The 22,619-nt window shown below is 43.4% G+C and overlaps 1 protein-coding gene across 8 annotated transcripts in view; it reads left to right on the top strand.

Annotated features, from left to right (window-relative positions):
• The window catches only part of tenm4 (teneurin transmembrane protein 4), a 452,208-nt gene that overhangs the window by 16,378 nt on the left and 413,211 nt on the right, over positions 1-22,619 (top strand). For 2 of the 8 annotated variants that reach the window (XM_060826616.1, XM_060826618.1), the window contains exon 3: positions 3,394-3,407. The exons of the other annotated variants lie outside the window; for them this stretch is intronic. In XM_060826616.1, the coding sequence (XP_060682599.1) occupies positions 3,394-3,407 (14 nt within the window). The remainder of the gene's footprint in view (positions 1-3,393; positions 3,408-22,619) is intronic. 8 annotated transcript variants of the gene reach the window in all.

Below are 22,619 nucleotides of genomic sequence, written 5' to 3' on the forward strand. Positions count from 1 at the left end.
GTGAAGGTAGTATCCAAAACGTTGGTGGTGAGTTCCTGGACTAATGGGAACAAGACGGAAACAAGGCATGCAGAGATGAGTTTGGTGGGGCAGGAGCAGGCTGAGACAATGGGTTGACCAGGGAAGTCAGATTTATGAATCTTTGGTAGAAGGTAGAATTAGGCGTTGGGGTTCAGGGACAATGAGGTTGGAGGCTGTGGGTGGGACATCCCCTGAGGTGATGAGGTTGTGGATGGTCTGGGAGGTGATAGTTTGGTGATGGGAGGTGAGGTCATGGTCGGGGGGGCAATAGAAGGAAGTGTCTGCGAGTAGGCGCCGGGCACTAAAGACTAAAATTTGGCCCTTGAAGACAGAAACAGGGGAATATATTATGGGGAACAAAGAAATGGCAGAAGAATTGAATTGGTACGTCAGATCTGAGTTCACTGGGGAAGACACAAGCAATCTCCCTGAGGTAACAGTGGCTGAAGGACCTGAACTGAAGGGAATGTTTATTTGCCAGGAATTGATGTTGGAGAGACTGTTAGGTGTGAAGGTTGTTAAGTCCTCAGGGCCTGATGGTCTACATCCCAGGGTACTGAAGGAGGTGGCTCGAGAAATCATGGATGCGTTGGTGATTATTTTCCAGAGTTCGATAGATTCGGGATCAGTTCCTGCGGATTGGAGGGTGGCTAATGTTGTACCACCTTTTAAGAAAGGTGGGAGAGAGAAAGCAGGAAATTATAGACCAATTAGTCTGACCTCAGTGGTGGGAAAGATGCTGGAGTCAATTATAAAGGATGAAATTACGACACATCTGGATAGTAGTAGCAGGATAGGTTAGAGTCAGCATGGATTTATGAAGGGGAAATCATGCTTGACTAATCTTCTTGAATTTTTTGAGGATGTAACTCTGAAGATAGACGAGGAAGATCCAGTAGATGTAGTGTACCTGGACTTTCAGAAAGCTTTTGATAAAGTCCCACATAGGAGGTTAGTGAGCAAAATTAGGGCGCATGGTATTGGGGGCAAATTACTAACGTGGATTGAAAGTTGGTTGGCTGACAGGAAACAAAGAGTAGTGATAAACAGCTCCATTTCGGAATGGCAGGCAGTGACCTGTGGGGTACCACAGGGATCAGTGCTGGGACCACAGCTTTTTACAATATATATTAATGATATAGAAGATGGTATTAGTAATAACATTAGCAAATTTGCTGATGATACTAAGCTGGGGTGGCAGGGTGAAATGTGAGGAGGATGTTAGGAGATTACAGGGTGACCGGGACAGGTTAGGTGAGTGGTCAGATGCATGGCAGATGCAGTTTAATGTGGATAAATGTATGGTTATCCACTTTGGTGGCAAGAACAGGAAGGCAGATTACTACCTAAATGGAATCAATTTAGGTAAAGGGGCGGTACAAAGAGATCTGGATGTTCTTGAACACCAGTCAATGAAGGTAAGCATGCAGGCACAGCAGGTAGTGAAGAAGGCTAATAGCATGCTGGTCTTCATAACAAGAGGGATTGAATATAGAAGCAAAGAGGTTCTTCTGCAGCTGTACAGGGCCCTGGTGAAACCACACCTGGAATATTGTGTGCAGTTCTGGTCTCCAAATTTGAGGAAAGACATTCTGGCTATTGAGGGAGTGCAGCGTAGGTTCACGAGGTCAATTCCTGGAATGGGCGGCACGGTGGCACAGTGGTTAGCACTGCTGCCTCACAGCGCCTGTAGACTCGGGTTCAATTCCCGAGTCAGGCGACTGACTGTGTGGAGTTTGCACATTCTCCCCGTGTCTGCGTGGGTTTCCTCCGGGTGCTCCGGTTTCCTCCCACAGTCACAAAGATGTGCGGGTCAGGTGAATTGGCCAAGCTAAATTGCCCGTAGTGTTAGGTAAGGGGTAAATGTGGGGGTATGGGTGGGTTGCGCTTCGGCGGGTCGGTGTGGACTTGTTGGGCTGAAGGGCCTGTTTCCACACTGTAAGTCTAATCTAAACCTTACACTGAAAGACTGGAGCGACTGGGCTTGTATATATACCCTTGAGTTTAGAAGACTGAGAGGGGATCTGATTGAGACATATAAGATTATTAAAAGATTGGACACTCTGGAGGCAGGAAACATGTTTCCACAGATGGGTGAGTGCCGAACCAGAGGACATAGCTTAAAAATACGGGGTAGACCGTTTAGGACAGAGATGAGGAGAAACTTCTTCACCCAGAGAGTGGTGGCTGTGTGGAATGCTCTGCCCCAGAGGGCATTGAGGCCCAGTCTCTGGATTCATTTAAGAAAAAGTTGGATAGAGCTCTCAAGGATAGTGGAACCAAGGGTTATGGAGATAAGACAAGAACAGGATACTGATTGAGGATGATTAGCCATGATCATAATGAATGGTGGTGCTGGCTCGAAGGACAGAATGGCCTACTCTTGCACCTATTGTCTATTGTCTGTCAGGGATGTAGAGGTCAGTGCGCCAGACTACCACAGTGTCCCACTTGTCTGCCAGTTTGATGGTGATGTTGGGGTTGGAGCGGAGAGAGTGGAGGGCTGCGCATTATGAGAGCAGGAGGTTGATGTGGGTGAGGGGACTGGATTGGTTGAGGCGGTCTATGTCACAGCGGCAGTTAGAAATGAAGAGGTCATGGGGGGATAAAAGGCCTAGGTGAATGGGTGTGTTGGAGGTGGATGAAAGTGACCTTGATGGGTGGGCGGGAATCTTGATTGAAAAAGTCGGCACAGAGACAGTGGAAGAAATGTTCAATGTTGCTTGCGTGTCGAACTCATTAACCAGGAGCATAGAGGGATGAAGGTGAGGCCTTTGCTGAGTACAGAACATTCATCCTCAGTGAGGTGGAAATCTGGGAAAATTGTAAAAACACGTCAGGACTAGGAACTGGATCTTGATTTGTTGCAGACAGCAATCACCTGACATTGGTGGAAAATCAATAGATTAGATTAGATTAGATTACTTACAGTGTGGAAACAGGCCCTTCGGCCCAACAAGTCCACACCGACCCGCCGAAGCGCAACCCACCCCTACCCCTACATATACCCCTTACCTAACACTACAGGCAATTTAGCATGGCCAATTCACCTGACCCGCACATCTTTGGACTGTGGGAGGAAACCGGAGCACCCGGAGGAAACCCACGCAGACACGGGGAGAATGTGCAAACTCCACACAGTCAGTCGCCTGAGGCGGGAATTGAACCCAGGTCCCTGGCGCTGTGAGGCAGCAGTGCTAACCACTGGGCCACGGTGCTGCCCGTAATAGGTGTATAATAAATTAAAGAAATGAGAAATAAATACAAGGACGGAGAAGGAAATGTGAAATTGAGTGGGTGTTCAATATCAATTCAGACAGAAAAACTGAAATAGAAAGAAGGAAAAAAAGATTAAATTGAACTGCTCACAAGAGGAGAATAGACAAGTGATAGTAATGTTTCTTTTAAATTTTACAGTATCATCATCAAAAGTTAGATAATCATCAGAGTTACAAGTTGTTACATTATCTCTGCAGAAACATCATCTTCATGCTCACTGTTGAAATACATTGAAGTTCACATATTGATATATGACCTAACCTCACCACAGAAAATGAATTCATGTTTATTTCAGTTTAAGTATCATATTAGGAATGTCAAATGCCAGTAAATGTCTCTGATGCTGTAAATTAGTTACTGCAGAAATGGACTCTCATTTCTTCAGGTTCTAATATTTTTAATGATGGAACTGTAAAATTTAAAAGAAACATTCCTATCACTTGTCTATTCTCCTCTTGTGAGAAGTTCAATTTAAGCTTTCTTTCCTTCTTTCTATTTCAGTTTTTCTGTCTGAATTAATATTGAAGACACCCACTCAATTTCACATTTTCTTCTCCATCCTTGTATTTATTTCTCATTTCTTTAATTTATTATACGCCTATTGATTTTCCTCTAATGTCAGGTGATTGCTGTCTGCAACAGATCAAGTCTCACTCCCAGAACTTGCCACACAAAAAAAACTGTACAAATCTAAACACGCAAGAGCAAGTAGTGCTGCTTTTGATCTATACAGTACCTTGAAAAGTTGTGGCTGAGTCCACAACATTGTTCTCAGCTGCATTGTTCAAAGTATGACATTGATTCCTATGTTTCCTATGGAAGATCTCTCTTGATTATGTTAATGAAGAATCTGTCATTGGTTTTGACATTTTTAAAAGCTTTAGTAAGATCTGACATAGGAACATGGACACCTTCTTTTGAGTCCATCAAAGCTACATATGGAGATAAATTTTGCTTTGAAATCAGTCTCTCTTAGATCTGATTTTTTTTCTCTCATCAATTTAGAATTACTCCAGGGTTACCCTCACCTTTACTCTGTTCGTTCTTCACATTAATAGCTCCATTCATTTATCCTCCAGTGCTATCTATACTTTGAATAATAATGCCATTTTATGTTCGTCAGGTTATTTCTGAAAATGAGCCTAAGCCTTCAGACCTCCCATAGTGCAAAAGCCCAATCATAACATCTTGATTCCCATAATGTTATCCAATTGGACTGTAACCTCGACTACTAATTTACTTGGAATGCCACTATTCTGCTGCTGGGACTGTGATGAATCAGAAACCAAAGCTTGTAGGATGTATGTTGAAGGTGTTTTTGCTCCCACTTGCAGCAAGTTCAGCCAACAAGATCAGAACAGCCCTGACTAACTTCCAGACCCTGTTCCTATAATTTCTTCAAAGAAAAAAATGTAAATTTTTTTTTATTTAGCACATCAAAGCTAATATCCCTGACTTTGAACTCATGTTGGTTTCATATTTCATCACTCTGTCTTGCTGCCATATCTGACTTTAACTTTTATCTTAAATAGTCCCATCCCCTCAATATTAAATCTGCATTTTACAAGTATGTATTTTTTTTCATACCAAGTGCTGAAATTTTAAGTTCGACCAGGACCAAAATTTAAATATTGCTCTCATGTTTAGAAGGTTCCATTAATTTATTTTCATTCTCAGTTGTGTTCCTTCTAGAATCATCAAAATATAGAAACGTTCATTTAACATCATCTGACTACTCATTTACTTTTTTCCCTTTTGCTTTGCATTTTCAACTACAAGCTCTATGTCAGAGCAATGGTGCTTTAATTCTCAAAAGCAATGAGAGTTAAATTGATGAGCCCCAAAAATAGTGGGGATCATGATCTGCCGTTACCAACGTTAAAATGTGGACAGCATGCTGACTTTGTGTTTGCTCATTGTAATTATTTCTATGTGCCACAAACTCCAACCCATAATGTCAAATTTCTGCACGCAACAGCAATGGCCCATCATTGATATATGCCAGTACAAGTAAAAACTAAGAATCAAACAGTGTGACACTGCAAAAGCACAGCAGGTCAGAAAGTAACTGAGGAGCAGAAGAGTCAATGTTTCGGGAATAAACCCTTAATCAGGCTTCTGCCCAAACCATCGACTCTCCTGCTCCTCAGATGCTGTCTGACCTGCTGTGCTTTTCCAGCACCACACTTTTCGACGCTTACTGTCTAGCATCTGCAGCCCTCACTTTCTTCAAGTAAAAACTAACCCATGCTACATAAAGCCACCATGCACCTTTTAAAGAGAAAATAATTTGTGGTTGGAGTAGATCTCAGCAATCATGGAAGACAATAATCTAATTTTGGAAGCACTAAAGAAAGCACAGGCTGCAAAGTGATTGGATACACCATTTGATGTCCTTGTAGAGGAAGTGCAAAGTAGGAAAGCTTTCATATACTTATCACTGAAATTCAGTAGGTTTTGAGTTACCAAAGAAGTATGAGAAGCGATGGGTTATGAATAAATGGAATTATCTCACAAGGATTGGTGTCAGTGGGATAGGGAGAGTATGAGCTTTGAAAGCAAAAGGAAAGTTGTACATTTCATTCTTGTATTTTATTTCTTGGATACATTATTAGATCCCTGAGGCATGCTTTCCACTTAGTTTCCCGTAGAATTCAGCTACCTTCTTAACTGTTCCTGGGTCACCCAGCATAATACATTTGAGGAGTGCAGCAGGATGTTTTTCAATGTTGGGTTCTTGAAACCAGCATTTCCTTGTGCCTGAGTGCCCCTCCCAAAAATGAAAGTTGGAGTCATGGAATGTAGACCTAAAGACTGCTGTCTTTGCACATAAGAGATTAGTATGTAAACTTAAAACACATGGGACTGGGGTTAGTGTACTGACATGGCTACAGAACCTATTGGCAGTCAAAAGACAAAGTGTAGAAATTAAGGGATCTTCTTCCAAATGGCAGACAGTAATTAGTAGTGTACAAGAGTGATTAGTGCTCCACTCCAACTATTTGAAATGCATAATTATGATTTAGGTGAGAGACCTAAATGTAATATTTCCACGTTTGCAGACAGGCACAAAGCTGGGTGGGAGGGTGAGCTGTGAGGAGGATGCACACATGTTCCACTGCAATTTGGACTAAGTAAGTGAGTGGGCAAATTGATGGCAGATTAAGTATAATGTGGATCAATATTATCCACTTTGGTAGAAAAACAGAATGACGGATTATTATCTGAACAATGGTGGACTGGGAAAGGGGAAACTGCAGCAGCATCTGAGTGTCCTCGTACAGTCACTGAAATTATGCATGCAGGTGTAGCAGGCAATGAAAATATGTTTGCTGTCATAGCGAGAGACTTTGAGTACTGGAGCAGGGATGCCTTGCTGTTATTGTACAGAGCTTTAGTGAGACCACACCTGAAGGATTGTATGCAGTTTTCACCTCTTCAGAGGCAGCAGTTTTCATCTCTTCAGAGGTGGCTCATCGATCAGTACAGCTGCCTCACAATGCCAGGGACCCAGCTTCAGGTGGCTGTGTGGAGTTTGTACATTCACCCCGTGTCTGCGTGGGTTTTCTCCATGTTGCTCTAGTTTCATCCCACAGTCCAAAAATGTGTGGGCAAGGTGGAATGGCTGTGCTAAAATTGCCCATAGTGTCCATTGAAGTGTAAAATTAAGTGGGAAATGCAGGGTTACAAACTTAAGGTCGGAAAGTGAGTCTGGGTGGAATGTGCTGTGGAGAGTCGATGTGGACTTGTTGGGCCAAATGGCCTAAGTTCCACACTGTAAGAATTCTCTGATTCAGCTGAGGAAGCATGTTCTTTGGAAGGAGTGTAACAAAGGTTTATCAATCTGATTCCTGGAATGGCAGGACTGAAATATGAAGAGAGATTGGATCAGCCAGGGCTATATTCACTAGAGTTAGAAGCATTAGAGGTACCTTATACAAATCTACAAAATTCTAACAGGACTAAACAGGGTAAACACAAGATGGATGTTCCTGATGGTGGTGGGGTCCAGTCTAAGGATGCAGGGTAGACCATTTAGGACTGAGCTGAGGAGGAATTTATTCACCCAGAGACTGATGAGCCTGTGGAAGTCTCGACCATAGAAAGTGGTTGAAGCTAAAAGGTAGTTAGATATAATTCTTAAGGTTGAAGAGATCAAAGGGTATGAGGAGAAAGCAGGAACAGGATTTACTCAGTTGGATGATCAGCCATGACTATATTAATGACATATCCACCTTAAATGGCTGAATGGATGACACAAGCTCTGATTTCTATTTTTCTATTGTCTTTCAGTGTAAGTATCATCCACCTTTTTTTCTCTGTAAAACAATTTAAACCTTCCTTTGATTTCTAACAATCAATCCACTCAGGCTTAATCTAAGACAGACTGCTGAATAGGTCACATGATACCCTACTTTTATCCTAATTGTAAAGCTCAGTCTCCAAAATATACCAATCTTATCAACTTCATAAGCATAATGTAAAAAGTATAATAGGTTACAAGTTTAACATTTATGCTAATTCAAGGCCCAAGGTTAAAAATTCACAATGCCTGAGTATTACAGTATACTTCTGTTCTTCTGGATATAAACACAAGGGATTGTTTTCCTCCTCCAAGTAGACAGAAATGAATTAAACTCTGCCAATATTGTGTGATGTGTTGTAAATCTGGCTCTTACTGTGGAGCATCACGGAGATTTAAGTTTTTGCTGCTGAGTGTGTCATTTAATGGGTAGTAACTGCAGCAGGACCAACTTCTTTCCAGCTAGCAAAGTAATTTGTTTTATGCTGAATCAACGAAACAAAGAAATAAAAAAAAGATAAATAATTGAAACAATGTTTTTTTTCCCTGTAAGGATCACTGTGGCCCTTTTAAATAGACAGAACTGTAAACAGCTTAGGAATAGAAAAGTTTTGCTATAATCATGAGTTGAGCGAGCTGAAATGGTACCAGCTCTTGTGACTTAATTTTTTTTATGGAATCCCCTAGTGTTGAAACAGGCCATTCAGCCCAACAAGTCCACACCAACACTTCAAAGACCATCCCATCCAGACCCATCCCCCTAACCTATCCCTGTAGCTCTGCATCTCCCATGGCTAATACACCGAACCTATACGTTCCTGAACACTATGGTTAACTTAGCATAGCCAATCCACCTAACTGCACATCTTTGGACTGTGGGAGGAAACCAGAGCACCCAACAGAAACCTGCTCAGACACAAGGAGAAGGTGCAAGCTCCACACAGATGTTCTTTACATTTTTATGTTTCAAAAACTCTTGCATTATGTAACTTAAGAAGTGGGTTCAGAAGAATATTATTCACAAGATAGTTTTTACAGTTTCCTGGTTTTTCACTGGGCACAGTAAACATGGTATTGATACTTGTTTTGATCACTCTTTAATTTGTCTGTCAGTTTAAGATTCAGCAGAGACAGTTAATAAGTATTCTGAGGCAAACTTCCAATAAAGAGGCAGAGCAATGTACGCAGCACTGGATTCCAGATCTACTATTAGCTCATAGTGGTAGAAAGCTACCTGTATTTGAATGAAGACTTTCTTGCAGGCTGTCTTGTCATTTTTAACTCAGAACGTCAAATATATAAGGTAAGAATTACATTTGATTTGTGGCCTTGGATTCACCTCCAGTCTATTAAGGAAATCAGAACATTCATGATCATTACCCGAACTGTCTTCACGGGCCAAGCAGTCATGCCATATGGGTATATTCACAATTGATTTAAGTTGTTCATGTAGCCAAGATGCCTGACACTCATTCGCTAAATTGAATCTTCCATCTAGAACTTAGGTCCGGGGTGCACTCCCATGGGCTGTAAGAATGCTCCAAGGAGACAGTGAAGGTTTCATTGAAGAGTTTTGATACTCATGTCATGCCCTGTAAGGAACTAGCCCTGCACTTGGCACAACCAAAAAGTACCGTACCACTCCCTCCAGAAGGTAACACACATCAGAACCAGAGAAAAATGTACTTAAGGAGAGGAAATCCCAAACAAGCACTTCATCCAAAACTCAAGTCTGTAGTATCCCGTCTTATTTGCAAAACATACTTCCAGGCAGAGATTCATCTTAGCAACCACCTAAATACCTGTTGGTCATAGCATATGGTTATTTTCATCTTGACGGAAAGAGGAACAAAGAAATTAATAAAACATTGTTGAATAAATGTTGAATTTTGGGTCATATTGCTGGAATGATAAAATGGACAGATATAGGTTCATTTGCATAGTTTCATAGAATGGATACAGCAAAAAGGGCAGCCTTTGGCCTCTGTTGTTACTTAGGCCAATATCCCTACCCTTTCTGTGGAGCGCTCCAAATATTTTCCCTTCAGTATTTTTGAGAATCACAATTAACTATGTTTGCAGTACCTTCAAAGACAAGGCATTCCAAATCCAAGCCCTTGAATTACGAGAAAATTATACCTCATTTCACTTCTTGCTTTTTTTGTCAATCACTTAAAAAGTATCAAAGCGGTACAGTTTCTTTCTTTCGCGGCTCCTCTATCAAACCTTCTTGCAACCTCCTTTTCTCTCAGAAGAGCAATCCCACTCCTCTTGTCTGTCCAGATAACTGAATTCCCTGAGCTCCAAAATCATTTCTGCTATTTGTGTAAAGGCTTTGTGACCTCCTTCCTGTGAGTTCCCCAGAATTGGCCACACAATATTCTATATGAGGCTGAACCAAAGTTTAATCTTCGAGTAAAAAGTGAGGTCTGCAGATGCTGGAGATCAGAGCTGAAGATGTGTTGCTGGTTAAAGCGCAGCAGGTCAGGCAGCATCCAAGGAACAGGAAATTCGACGTTTCGGGCAAAAGCCCTTCATCAGGAATGAGGAAAGTGTGTCCAGCAGGGTAAGATAAAAGGTAGGGAGGAGGAACTTGGGGGAGGGGCGATGGAGATGTGATAGGTGGAAGGAGGTCAAGGTGAGGGTGATAGGCTGGAGTGGGGTGGGGGCGGAGAGGTCAGGAAGAAAATTGCAGGTTAGGAGGGCGGTGCTGAGTTCGAGGGAATCGACTGAGACAAGGTGGGGGGAAGGGAAATGAGGAAACTGGAGAAATCTGAGTTCATCCCTTGTGGTTGGAGGGTTCCCAGGTGGAAGATGAGGCGCTCTTCCTCCAACCGTCGTGTTGTTATGTTCTGGCGATGGAGGAGTCCAAGGACCTGCATGTCCTTGGTGGAGTGGGAGGGGGAATTAAAGTGTTGAGCCACGGGGTGGTTGGGTTGGTTGGTCTGGGCGTCCCAGAGGTGTTCCCTGAAGCATTCCGCAAGTAGGCGGCCCGTCTCCCCAATATAGAGGAGGCCACATCGGGTGCAGCAGATGCAATAGATGATGTGTGTGGAGGTGCAGGTGAATTTGTGGCAGATATGGAAGGATCCCTTGGGGCTTTGGAGAGAGGTAAGGGAGGAGGTGTGGGCACAAGTTTTGCATTTCCTGCGGTTGCAGGGGAAGGTGCCGGGAGTGGAGGTTGGATTGGTGGGGGGTGTGGACCTGACGAAGGAGTCACGAAGGGAGTGGTCTTTGCGGAACGCTGATAGGGGAGGGGAGGGAAATATATCCCTGGTGGTGGGGTCCGTTTGGAGTTGGCGGAAATGACGGCGGATGATACGCTGTATACGGAGGTTGGTGGGGTGGTAGGTGAGAACCAGTGGGGTTCTGTCCTGGTGGCTGTTGGGGGGTGGGGCTCAAGGACGGAGGAGCGGGAAGTGGAGGAGATGCGGTGGAGGGCATCGTCGATCACGTCTGGGGGGAATCTGCGGTCTTTGAAGAAGGAGGCCATCTGGGCTGTACGGTATTGGAACTGGTCCTCCTGGGAGCAGATGCGGCGGAGACGAAGGAATTGGGAATATGGGATGGCGTTTTACACCTCTGGGACGCCCGGACCAACCAACCCAACCACCCCGTGGCTCAACACTTTAATTCCCCCTCCCACTCCACCAAGGACATGCAGGTCCTTGGACTCCTCCATCGCCAGAACATAACAACATGACGGTTGGAGGAAGAGCGCCTCATCTTCCGCCTGGGAACCCTCCAACCACAAGGGATGAACTCAGATTTCTCCAGTTTCCTCATTTCCCCTCCCCCCACCTTGTCTCAGTCGATTCCCTCGAACTCAGCACCGCCCTCCTAACCTGCAAATTTCTTCCTGACCTCTCCGCCCCCACCCCACTCCGGCCTATCACCCTCACCTTGACCTCCTTCCACCTATCACATCTCCATCGCCCCTCCCCCAAGTCCCCCCTCTCTACCTTTTATCTTACCCTGCTGATGAAGGGCTTTTGCCCGAAACGTCGAATTTCCTGTTCCTTGGATGCTGCCTGACCTGCTGCGCTTTAACCAGCAACACATTTTCAGCTCTGAACCAAAGTTTAGACTAGATTCCCTCCAGTATGGAAACAGGTCCTTCGGCCTAACAAGTCCACACCGACCCTCCAAGGAGCAACCCACCCAGACCCTTCCCCTACTCCTAACACTATAGGCAATTCAGCTAACCTGCACACCTTTGGACTGTGGGAGGAAACTGGAGCCCCCGCAGAAAACCCGGGCAGACGCAGGGAGAATGTGCAAACTCCACACAGACAGTCGTCCGAGGTGGGAATCGAACCCTGGTCCCTGGAGCTGTGAGGCAGCAGTGCTAACCACTGCTGTCACCCTAGAAAGCAACTGGAGTGAGAACAGTGACCACTCTGTCCCTGGGTGGTTAATAAAGGATCCTTATAACATCCTTGCTTTTGTGGTCTAAAGTGAAAAGTTTCATATTCAAAGGGGAATGGCAGTGGCGAGGGTTAACATCAAGAAATATCAACATGTGGGGAACCCAGTTTGTTTCTAATATCTTCTGCAATTAATAGGGACATGAACACAAGGAAGAATGAAACCCCTTGAAAATGTAGGGTCAGATATGTCATGATGTTAAATAATACTTCAGTGGAAATGTAACCCCCTACTATGACCTTAACAGCCAATGCACAGGCTTCCTTGAATTGCATTGATTGTTTTCTTGAGCCACCACTCATAATGCAAGTGCACAGTGAAAATTGACTAAACCTGAAGCTGACAGACTAGAATGTATTTTCATAGTGAAGCAGAACAGCTACAGCTGTCGCTTTGGCTTAATCCTTTTGGCATTTGAGTGACAGGGCAAGAGCAACTTTGCGAGACCATGCTCTTTACTTATCTCGCCATCAAGCTAAATACTCTTGGCTTCAGAATGGTAGCAGCTTATGTAACCATTATTGACCTCTGAGGAGGAACAAGAAAAGCAGCACTGAGCAGCAGTGGGACCAGGAGCAGCCAAACTGCCAACAGTGCCTGCCTTCTCCGCAGCCATATGGCAAGCGAAAGGGCAGAAGCGAAGTGCTGCAGCTTCAAAGAGGCAATATGGCCAGACAAGGTGTCCAGATAGAATGATGAACAAACAGCTATTCCTGAGAAGGCTCAAGCTCTTGCTGTAGCTCTTGGCTGACATTTGCAACCTCTTGTAACAAGACTTCCTTCCAAAAGATGAGGTTGGCACACATTGACAGTTACCACAAGCTCACCACAATCCTGAATTTCTTTGTGTCACCACCCTTTCAAACTAAATACACATTCTTTCCTTGACACTGAGCTTATTTACAAAATGCATCATCAGGTTTTCTCCGTCCATAATCATTTATGCTTTTGTGATAAATCAAATGATCAATCTCATTAAAGAGGTATTCTCATGCTATTATAAGGGCTTATGCCCGAAACATCGATTCTCCTGCTCCTTGGATCCTGCCTGACCTGCTGCACTTTTCCAGCAACATATTTTCAGTTATTATAATTAAACCCAAATATTAACAGAGGAAGCATTACAAAATTAATATAATGTTAAGTCAGTAGTTAGCACTGCTGCCTCACAGTAACAGGGACCTGAGTTTGATTCCAGCCTTAGGTGGCTGTGGAGTTTTCACATTCTCCCCTTGTCTGCGTGGGTTAACCCGGGTGCTCCAGTTTCCTCTCACAATCCGAAGTCCAAAGATGTGCAGGTCAGTGGATTGGCCATACTAAATTGCCCTGCCATTTCCAGGATGTGCAGTTTAGGTGGAATAGCCATGGTAAAAGTGGGAAATTCTTCATGAAGAGCTTCTGCTCGAAACGTTGACTCTCCTGCTCCTTAAATGCTGCCTGACCGGCTGTGCTTTTCTCACGTGTCATTCAGTATCAGTGGTGGCCATCTGAGTTGAAATTCTAGATAAGGACTTGAAGCTGGAGCCTTGTGTGACTCAGTGTTAGAGTGCATCCACTTGAGGTTGAATTAAATGTCTATCCCTCTAGTACTTAAGAACACCAGTAAAAGTATTGATTAACATTGTTTAACAATATAATGAACATACCATTAACAGTCTCCTTACATGAATGGGGAATCTCAATTCAGGGTAATAACAGAAAGGCTCAGTGAAAGGTTCACTCTCTCAGCAGAGCAGGTAAGGGCTGTTTGGCAGCGGCTGCTTGAAGGCTCGCTGACGTTTGTTTAACGGTTTAAATTTGGATTTTTTTTCTTTAAAAAAAAGCGCGGAGCGGACCCGGAAGCTGGTGTAGCGCAAGCTTACCTGGGTAAATTGTTTTCCTATAAAGGCGCGCAGGAGAGGAACTCGAGGCACGACAGAGGTAGAGCCTCCCACCCGCCCTCCTCCTCTAACCTAATAATAAGACCTGTTGTAGTAAGAAAGTAAGTGCTGCATTTTGCTTATTCTCGTGTTTAGACCTAGTTTTTTTTTAAGGGTTACTTTTAGAGGGATGGCAGTGAAGGTAGTGCAATGTTCCTCTTGCAACATGTATGAGCTGAGGGATGCTATGGTCGTACCTGCTGATTACACTTGCAGGAAGTGCACCCATGTCCAGCTCCTCCAAGACCGTGTTAGGGAACTGGAGCTGGAGTTGGATGAACTTAGGATCATTCGAGAGGCAGAGGGGGTCATAGATCGGAGCTTTAAGGAAGTCGTAACTCCAAAGATTGTAGACAGATGGGTGACAGTGAGGGGGACTGGGAGGAAGCAGCCAGTGCAGAGACCCCCTGCGGCCGTTCCCATCAAGAACAAGTATACCGTTTTGGAAACTTGTGGGGGGTACGACTTACCAGGGGTAAGCAATGGGGTTCAGGCCTCTGGCACGGAGCCTGTCCCCATTGCTCAGAAGGGAAGGGTGGAGAAGGGAAGGGTGGAGAAGAGCAGAGCAATAGTTATTGGAGACTCGATAGTTCAGGGCACAGATAGGCAGTTTTGTGGGGGCGAGAGAGACTCACGTTTGGTATGTTGCCTCCAAGGTACAAGGGTACGTGATGTCTCTGATTGTGTTTTCTGGGTCCTTAAGGGGGAGGAGGAGCAGCCCGAAGTCGTGGTCCACATTGGCACCAACGACATAGGTAGGAAGAGGGATGAGGATGTTAGGCAGGCTTTCAGGGAGCTAGGTTGGAAGCTCAGAGTTAGAACAGAGTTGTTGTCTCTGGTTTGTTACCTATGCCACGTGATAGGAATACGGAGAGAGAGCAGTTAAATGCGTGGCTACAGGGATGGTGCAGGAGGGAGGGATTCCAGTTTCTGGATAACTGGGGTTCTTTCTGGGGAAGGTGGGACCTCTATAAACATGATGGTCTACACCTGAACCTGAGGGGCACCAGTATCCTTAGGGGGAGGTTTGCTAGTGCTCTTTCGGGGGGTTTAAACTAACTCTGCAGGGGCATGGGAGCCTGGACTGTAGTTTTAGGGTGCAGGACCTGGAGTGTAGGGAGGTTAGGAACCAGGCATCAATCTCGAAGGAAGGTGCCTGTAAACAGGAAGGTGGCTTGAAGTGTGTATACTTCAATGCGAGAAGTATACGAAATAAGGTAGGTGAACTTGCAGCGTGGGTTGGTACTTGGGAGTTCGATGTTGTGGCTATTACGGAGACATGGGTAGAACAGGGACAAGATTGGTTGTTGCAGGTTCCAGGGTTTAAATGTTTTAGTAGGGTCAGAGGTGGGGGTAAAAGAGGGGGAGGTGTTGCATTGCTTGTCAAAGATAGTATTACAGCAGTGGAAAGGACAATGGATGAAGACTTGCCATCTGAGGTAGTTTGGGCTGAGCTTAGAAATAGGAAAGGTGAGGTCACCCTGTTAGGAATTTTCTACAGGCCTCCTAATAGTCCTAGAAATGTAAAAGAAAGGATTGCAAGGATGATTCAGGAGAAGAGTGAAAGTAATAGGGTGGTTGTTATGGGGGACTTTAACTTTCCAGATATTGACTGGGAAAGCTATAGCTCGAGTACGTTAGATGGGTCGGTGTTTGTCCAATGTGTCCAGGAGGGTTTCCTGACACAATATGTAGACAGGCCAACAAGAGGTGAGGCCATACTGGATTTGGTTCTGGGTAACGAACCAGGCCAGGTGTTAGAATTGGAGGTAGGTGAGCACTTTGGGGACAGTGACCACAATTCGGTGACTTTTACTCTAGTCATGGAGAGGGATAAGTGTGCACTACAGGGCAAGAGTTATAGATGGGGGCAGGAAAATTATGATGCGGTGAGGCATGACTTAGGATGCGTGGCTTGGAAAAGTAGGCTTCAAGGGAAGGGCACAATCGATATGTGGAGCTTGTTCAAGGAACAACTACTGAGTGTCCTTGATAAGTATGTACCTGTCAGGCAGGGAGGAAAGAGTCATGTGAGGGAGCCGTGGTTTAATAAGGAATTGGAATCCCTTGTTAAAGGGAAGAGGGCGGCCTATGTAAAGATGAGGTGTGAACGTTCAATTGGGCGATTGAGAGTTATAAGGTAGCCTGGAAGGATCTAAAGAGAGAGCTAAGAGTAGCAAGGAGGGGACATGAAAAGTCCTTGGTTGATAGGACTAGGGAAAACCCAAAGGCTTTCTATAGGTATGTCAAGAATAAAAGGATGACTAGGGTAGGAATAGGTTCAATCAATGATAGTAGTGGGAAGTTGCGTGTGGAGGCTGAAGAAATTGGGGAGACACTGAATGAATACTTTTCATCAGTATTCACTCAGGAACAGGACATTGTGGCTGATGTGAATATTGAGTCACAATTAATTAGAATGGATGGCTTTGAGATATGTCGGGAAGAGGTGTTGGAAATTCTGGAAAGGGTGAATGTAGATAAGTCCCCTGGGCCTGATGGCATTTATCCTAGGATTCTCTGGGAAGGAAGGGAGGAGATTGTAGAGCCATTGGCCTTGATTTTTATGTGCTCATTGTCTACGGGAATAGTGCCAGAAGACTGGAGGATAGCAAATGTGGTTCCCAATTTCAAGAAGGGGAGTAGGGATAACCCTAGTAACTATAGGCCGGTGAGTCTTACCACTGTTGTGGGCAAAGTCTTAGAGAGAATTGTAAGGGATAGGATTTATGAACATCTGGATAGGGATAATGTGATCAAGGATAGTCAGCATGGTTTTGTGAAGGGCCGGTCGTGCCTCACAAACCTTATTGAATTCTTTGAGAAGGTGACTAAGGAGGTTGACGAGGGTAAAGCGGTAGATGTGGTGTATATGGATTTTAGTAAGGCGTTTGATAAGGTTCCCCATGGTAGGCTACTGCAAAAAATATGGAGGTATGGCATTGAGGGTGAGTTGGAGGTTTGGATTAGGAATTGGCTGGCTGGAAGAAGACAGAGGGTAGTAGTTGATGGTAAAGGTTCATCTTGGAGTGCAGTTACCAGTGGTGTTCCGCAAGGGTGTTTTGGGACCATTGCTGTTTGTCATTTTTATAAATGACCTGGAGGAGGGTTTAGAAGGTTGGGTGAGCAAGTTTGCGGATGATATGCGGTGGAGTTGTTGACAGTAAGGAAGGATGTGGCAGGTTACAGCGGGATATGGATAAGCTGCAGAGCTGGGCAGAAAGGTGGCAAATGGAGTTCAATGTTGCTAAGTGTGAAGTGATTCACTTTGGTAAGAGTAACAAGAAGATGGAGTACTGGGCTAATGGTCGGATACTTGGTAGTGTAGATGAGTAGAGGGATCTTGGTGTCCATGTACACAGATCTCTGAAAGTTGCCACCCAGGTAAATAGTGCTGTGAAGAAGGCATATGGTGTACTGGCCTTTATTGGTAGAGGAATTGAGTTCCGGAGTCCTGAGGTCATGTTGCAGTTGTATAAGACTCTGGTGCAGCCGCATCTGGATTATTGTGTGCAGTTTTGGTCGCCATACTATAGGAAGGATGTGGAGGCACTGGAACGGGTGCAGAGGAGGTTTACCAGGATGTTGCCTGGTATGGTAGGAAGATCATATGAGGAAAGGCTGAGTCACTTGTGGCTTTTTTCATTGGAGAAAAGAAGGTTTAGGGGAGATTTGATAGAGGTGTACAAGATGATTTGGGGTTTAGATAGGGTTGACAATGAGAACCTTTTTCCACATATGGAGTCAGATATTATGAGGGGGCATAGCTTTAAATTAAGGGGTGGTAGATATAGGACAGACATTAGGGGTCGATTCTTTAGTCAGCGAGTAGTGAGTTCATGGAATGCCCTGCCAGTAGCAATGGTGGACTCTCCCTCTTTATGGGCATTTAAACGTGCATTGGATAGGCATATGGAGGAAAGTGGGCTAGTGTAGGTTAGGTGGGCTTGGATTGGCACAAGGGCCTGTACTGCACTGTATTTTTCTATGATCTATGTTCTATGTTCTATGAAGGAGGTTAATTAACTAATGATTTCCTGATGGGTGAAAAGTGAGGTCTGCAGATGCTGGAGATCACAGTTGAAAATGTGTTGCTGGTTAAAGCACAGCAGGTTAGGCAGCATCCAAGGAATAGGAAATTCGACGTTTCGGGCATAAGCCCTTCATTCCTGATGAAGGGCTTATGCCCGAAATGTCGAATTTCCTATTCCTTGGATGCTGCCTAACCTGCTGTGCTTTAACCAGCAACACATTTTCAACTAATGATTTCCTGAGCCAGAAATGTTCTTGCTCTTTCAAAAGGGACTAAGTTAATAAAATTCCTTCCTTTGCCTCTATCCAGAACCTTCTGGATTCTGTACATTGTGATTAAGGTGTGTGATTTAAATATAAGTTAGGTACATTAGTCAGCGGTAAATGTAGGGGAATAGGTCTGGGTGGGTTGCTCTTCGGAGGGTTGGTGTGGATTTGTTGGGCCAAAGGGCCTGTTTCCATTCTGTAGGAAATCTAATCTAATCTAATCTAATATTTTAATAAAATACATTTTAGTGTTTAGATTTTGAATGATTAGCATTCGGATTTGTGTCTGTGTGTATCAGGAGTTTAATGATTAACTTGTCAGTATTTGTGAAGCTGTGATTTTGTTTTTAAAACCAGTATGTGAGAGGTCCTGGAATGTTATTGGGATTTTTCTTTGGATTGGGAGAGTTTTAGGAGCAGACAGAATAAACACTAAAGAGCATTAGGCTGCTTTCAAATTAAAAGCATCAGAGTTTGTTTTTATTTTTGCTGAGGGGGAGCTTTCATAGTTTAAAGAACTTTTGAAACTGTTTGAAACAGTTGTCCTGGAAGTTGGAAATAGGGTTACTTTGGTATAAAGGTATTAAGTTTGAGAGCTCCACACCAGAAGACCACTGGACAGATCATTTGAAGCTGAGAAAATCTAAGCTCAGTGTGTGTGATTACTTAAGATCAGAAATTGAAAGCAACTGTTAGGTCAAACCGTTTGATGTGATAAAGAAGGGAATTCTCTTTGGTGTTTGAGTACTATACATAGATGTTGGGATAGATGGAAGTTTTTTTAATTGTGTTGCCACATCTTTAAAATTGAGTTATATGTAAATAGCTTGGTTTATTTTATCATCTTTCTTTTGCAGAATGATCTATTGTTTTATTAGTAAAATCAAATCTTCAACACTGCATGCTTATGTTTCAGTGAGAGACCACATCATTGATTAAAAACAAAACAAAATACGTTCTCTAAAACTAAATTTCAGCTTGAACCTGATTTGTTAGTAATAGGATCAGCCAGGATCATAGTAATACATTTTAATCATTTTTCCCAAACTGCCCGAACACCTTCAGTGATTTGTGCATCTATCCCTTTTCGTTCTTCCGACTAATATGTATCACTTTGTAGCTTCAATACTCTATTGCACCAGCCATGAATTTTCCAATTAAATAATTGTTTCTAAATTCTCCTGAAGTGTATCACTATCTTCTTCACAGTTCACACTACTTTCAAGTTTTGTGTCACCCGCAGATTTTGGAATTGTCTTCTAAATACCTATTTCTAGATTTTGGTACTTTCACTCTGGATTGCTGTTTGTCCATTTCACAGCCAGTAAGACAATAATCACAGTTCACTAAATATTTCCCTACTGACAGTTGATCCACTTGACCTAACTCATCTCTTAGAACCAGATCCATTACTTCCTTCCTTACTGATTTGGAAATGTATTGATCTAAGAAGTTCTCCTCAATATATGCGTTTAAAAACTTGTTCATCTCTGTATTTGCACCGTTATCACATGCCTATATCATCACAATTAAAATCCTCCATTATTGCTACTCTATCATTTTTGTAACTTTCTGTAATTTCCTTGGGAATTTGCTTCTCCATCCTTTCCGAATCATTGGTGGCTTATAATATACACCCACTACTTTAATGGCACATCAATTGTGCCTTAACTCTAGTCTGGTAGATTCCCTTGACTCCTCCAAGGCATCCTCACTGTCCACCATAACATTATCTCTTCACCATTTTTCATCTTGTATCCAGGAATATTGAACATCCAGTTCTGCTACTTCTTTCAACCAGCTTTCTGTTATCGTTGCTAACGATATGACAAGCAGGAGACTGGAAGAACATAGCAAGCCAGGAGGTGGAGAAGTCAATGTTTCGGGTGTAACCCTTCTTCAGGACCTGAAACGTTGACTTCTCCACCTCCTGATGCTGCCTGGCTTGTTGTGTTCTCCCAGCCTCCTGCTTGACTGCCTTGGATTCCAGCATCTATGGTTTTTTTCTCTCTAAACAAATTACCATATGGCTATTTGAGACTGTCTCCCCAATCTTATATGCCAAGTTTTGAGTGTTTCCATACATGTACTGAAACTCTGAATTAGACCTATTGTCTTTGATCTTTATCTGACCCTGCCCAATGCCTTCTATACTTTTCACTTATCAGTCTTTCCCAATCTTTTATGCATTTTGTTTCTTATCTTTAATGTAAAATCGCTTTCTAATTCCCCAAATAAATTTGCTTAAACCCTCTTCCACAGTACCAATTGTTCTTTTAAGGCAGTCAGTATCTAATTGACATTACAAGATAAGCTTCATCCATCAGAATATAAAGGACTGTGTATTCCTAGACGAATGAACCAGTCGGTGTGTGCTGTACTAGTTGCTCATGTGTTACCAGAATGTTTCAGTGTCAGTACTATGAACTTACTGTTAATGTGAGTCTGATGACTCACAAGTGATTGTGGATCTCAGCTGTAATGTAACTAGCTAGCAAATAACATGTAAAACATCTATCTTGGTTATTAAGACTGAACCTATTGTTTACTAAAGAGCTTGTGTGGGCATCTCCACTTAGTTTCAGGAACATAGTCTAATTTGTATAAGACGGATTGGTGATAATGTATCTACCCGTGAAATCTCAGGTCGTTGAGAGGCATGATATTATAGGATGATGGCATCAGTGGCAGTTCAGTCTATTACAGTGCTGCTAAAAATGCCAGTGATGTAATTGATTTTGGCTCAGTTCATATGTTACTCTTCTGTGTACCGTGGTCCCAATTCCCCAAAGCCAGTCCCCAAGTATCATAATCTAAAGGCTTCCTTCCAGTTGTAGCCTAGGCATTAGTATCTTTGAAGTTCTGTTTATTTATCTGCATCCTCGTTGTCTAAACGTCCCCTGCAGGACCTGATCCCTTTTTCCATCTTTGGGATGTGGACAATGATCACTGACTGTTCATGTCACACCCCCCTCAGCAATCATTCAGTGATGTCCTGAAACTTGGTAACAGGATGGCAATACACCATCCTGAAGTCACATCCGCAGCTACAAAAACATTTTGTCTGTCCTCCTGACACTCCTTATCAGTAGGGATTCCCGGTTTTCCTTCTTTTTCCTGGAACCCAGACCTTGAGCTCCTCTGGTTGATGGCTTTTCCTGTACATGTGGTTGCACATGATCATTGAATCTCTCCAGTGTGCAAGCATGCCATTCAGCCAATTGAGTCCATACCAACCCTCTGAAGAGCATCCCACACTTCCCCACTCCTGCATTTCCCATCACCAATCCACCTAACCTGCGCATCTTTGACCTGTGGGAGAAAACCAGAACACCCGGAAGGAACCCATGCAGACATAGGGTGAATGTGTAAACTCCACACAGACAGTAGCCCAAGGCTGGAATCAAACCTGGGTCCTTGGCACTGTGAGGCAGCAGTGCTAACAGCTGAAACACCATGCTGTTCTTTGATACATGAAACATTCTAGCAATCCCCATGGCACAGAATGTATATATACCACTTTTGATTTAAACTGATTAATGTTTCATTGGGAAGAGAGGTAAAATTACAAAGTTAAATTTAGAACTTATTTGAATACTTAGACTAGATTTCCTCCAGTGTGGAAACAGGCCATTTACAAGTCCATACCGACCCTCCGAAGAGTAACCCACCCAGACCCATTTCCCTACACTTACCCTTGACTCAAGCACCTAACACAATGGGCAATTTTAGCGTGGCCAATTCAGCTGACCTGCGCATCTTTGGACAGTGGGAGGAAACCTGAGCATCCAGAGGAAACCCAGGCAGAAACAGTGAGAATGTGCAAACTTGTTTGTATTGCAGTACTCTAAGACACTAAACCAATCAGCAAACATGGTACAATACTAGGGGCCTCATCATCTCTTGGATATACTTATGAGATGGTGTCAGCATGTTTCCACATGGGTGCAATTTTGTCCCGAAGACTGAGAATGCCTTTGGAAAAGTGACAGGCACGATAGATATTGCTTTTCATCTTTCACTGCAATCAGCCTTGAGGATGATAGATCCAGAATTAGAGATATACTACTGCAAAGCAAACAAAATGAGAATAAGGTTTCAAATGGAGATACCCACGCAGGAATAAAAGAAAAAGATTTCTTAATTTGAAAATCATGTGCAATTTGAACATGTATAAATAATATTCTGAAATACACTGAATGTTTCCCATAATGATATTCTGAGGAATTCATTATTTGATTAAAAGTGTGTCTTTGTGACAGAATACTTTGCAGTTTTTACTGTTACCGTGAAAATTAAATCTCCTGATTCCATTAAAAACAAAAATCTACTAGCTCTGTCAATCAATTAATCTACTCTGGACCAGATCG

This window comes from Hemiscyllium ocellatum, chromosome 6 (genome assembly GCF_020745735.1).
Source record: "Hemiscyllium ocellatum isolate sHemOce1 chromosome 6, sHemOce1.pat.X.cur, whole genome shotgun sequence".
In the NCBI taxonomy this organism is placed as follows: Eukaryota; Metazoa; Chordata; class Chondrichthyes; order Orectolobiformes; family Hemiscylliidae; genus Hemiscyllium; species Hemiscyllium ocellatum.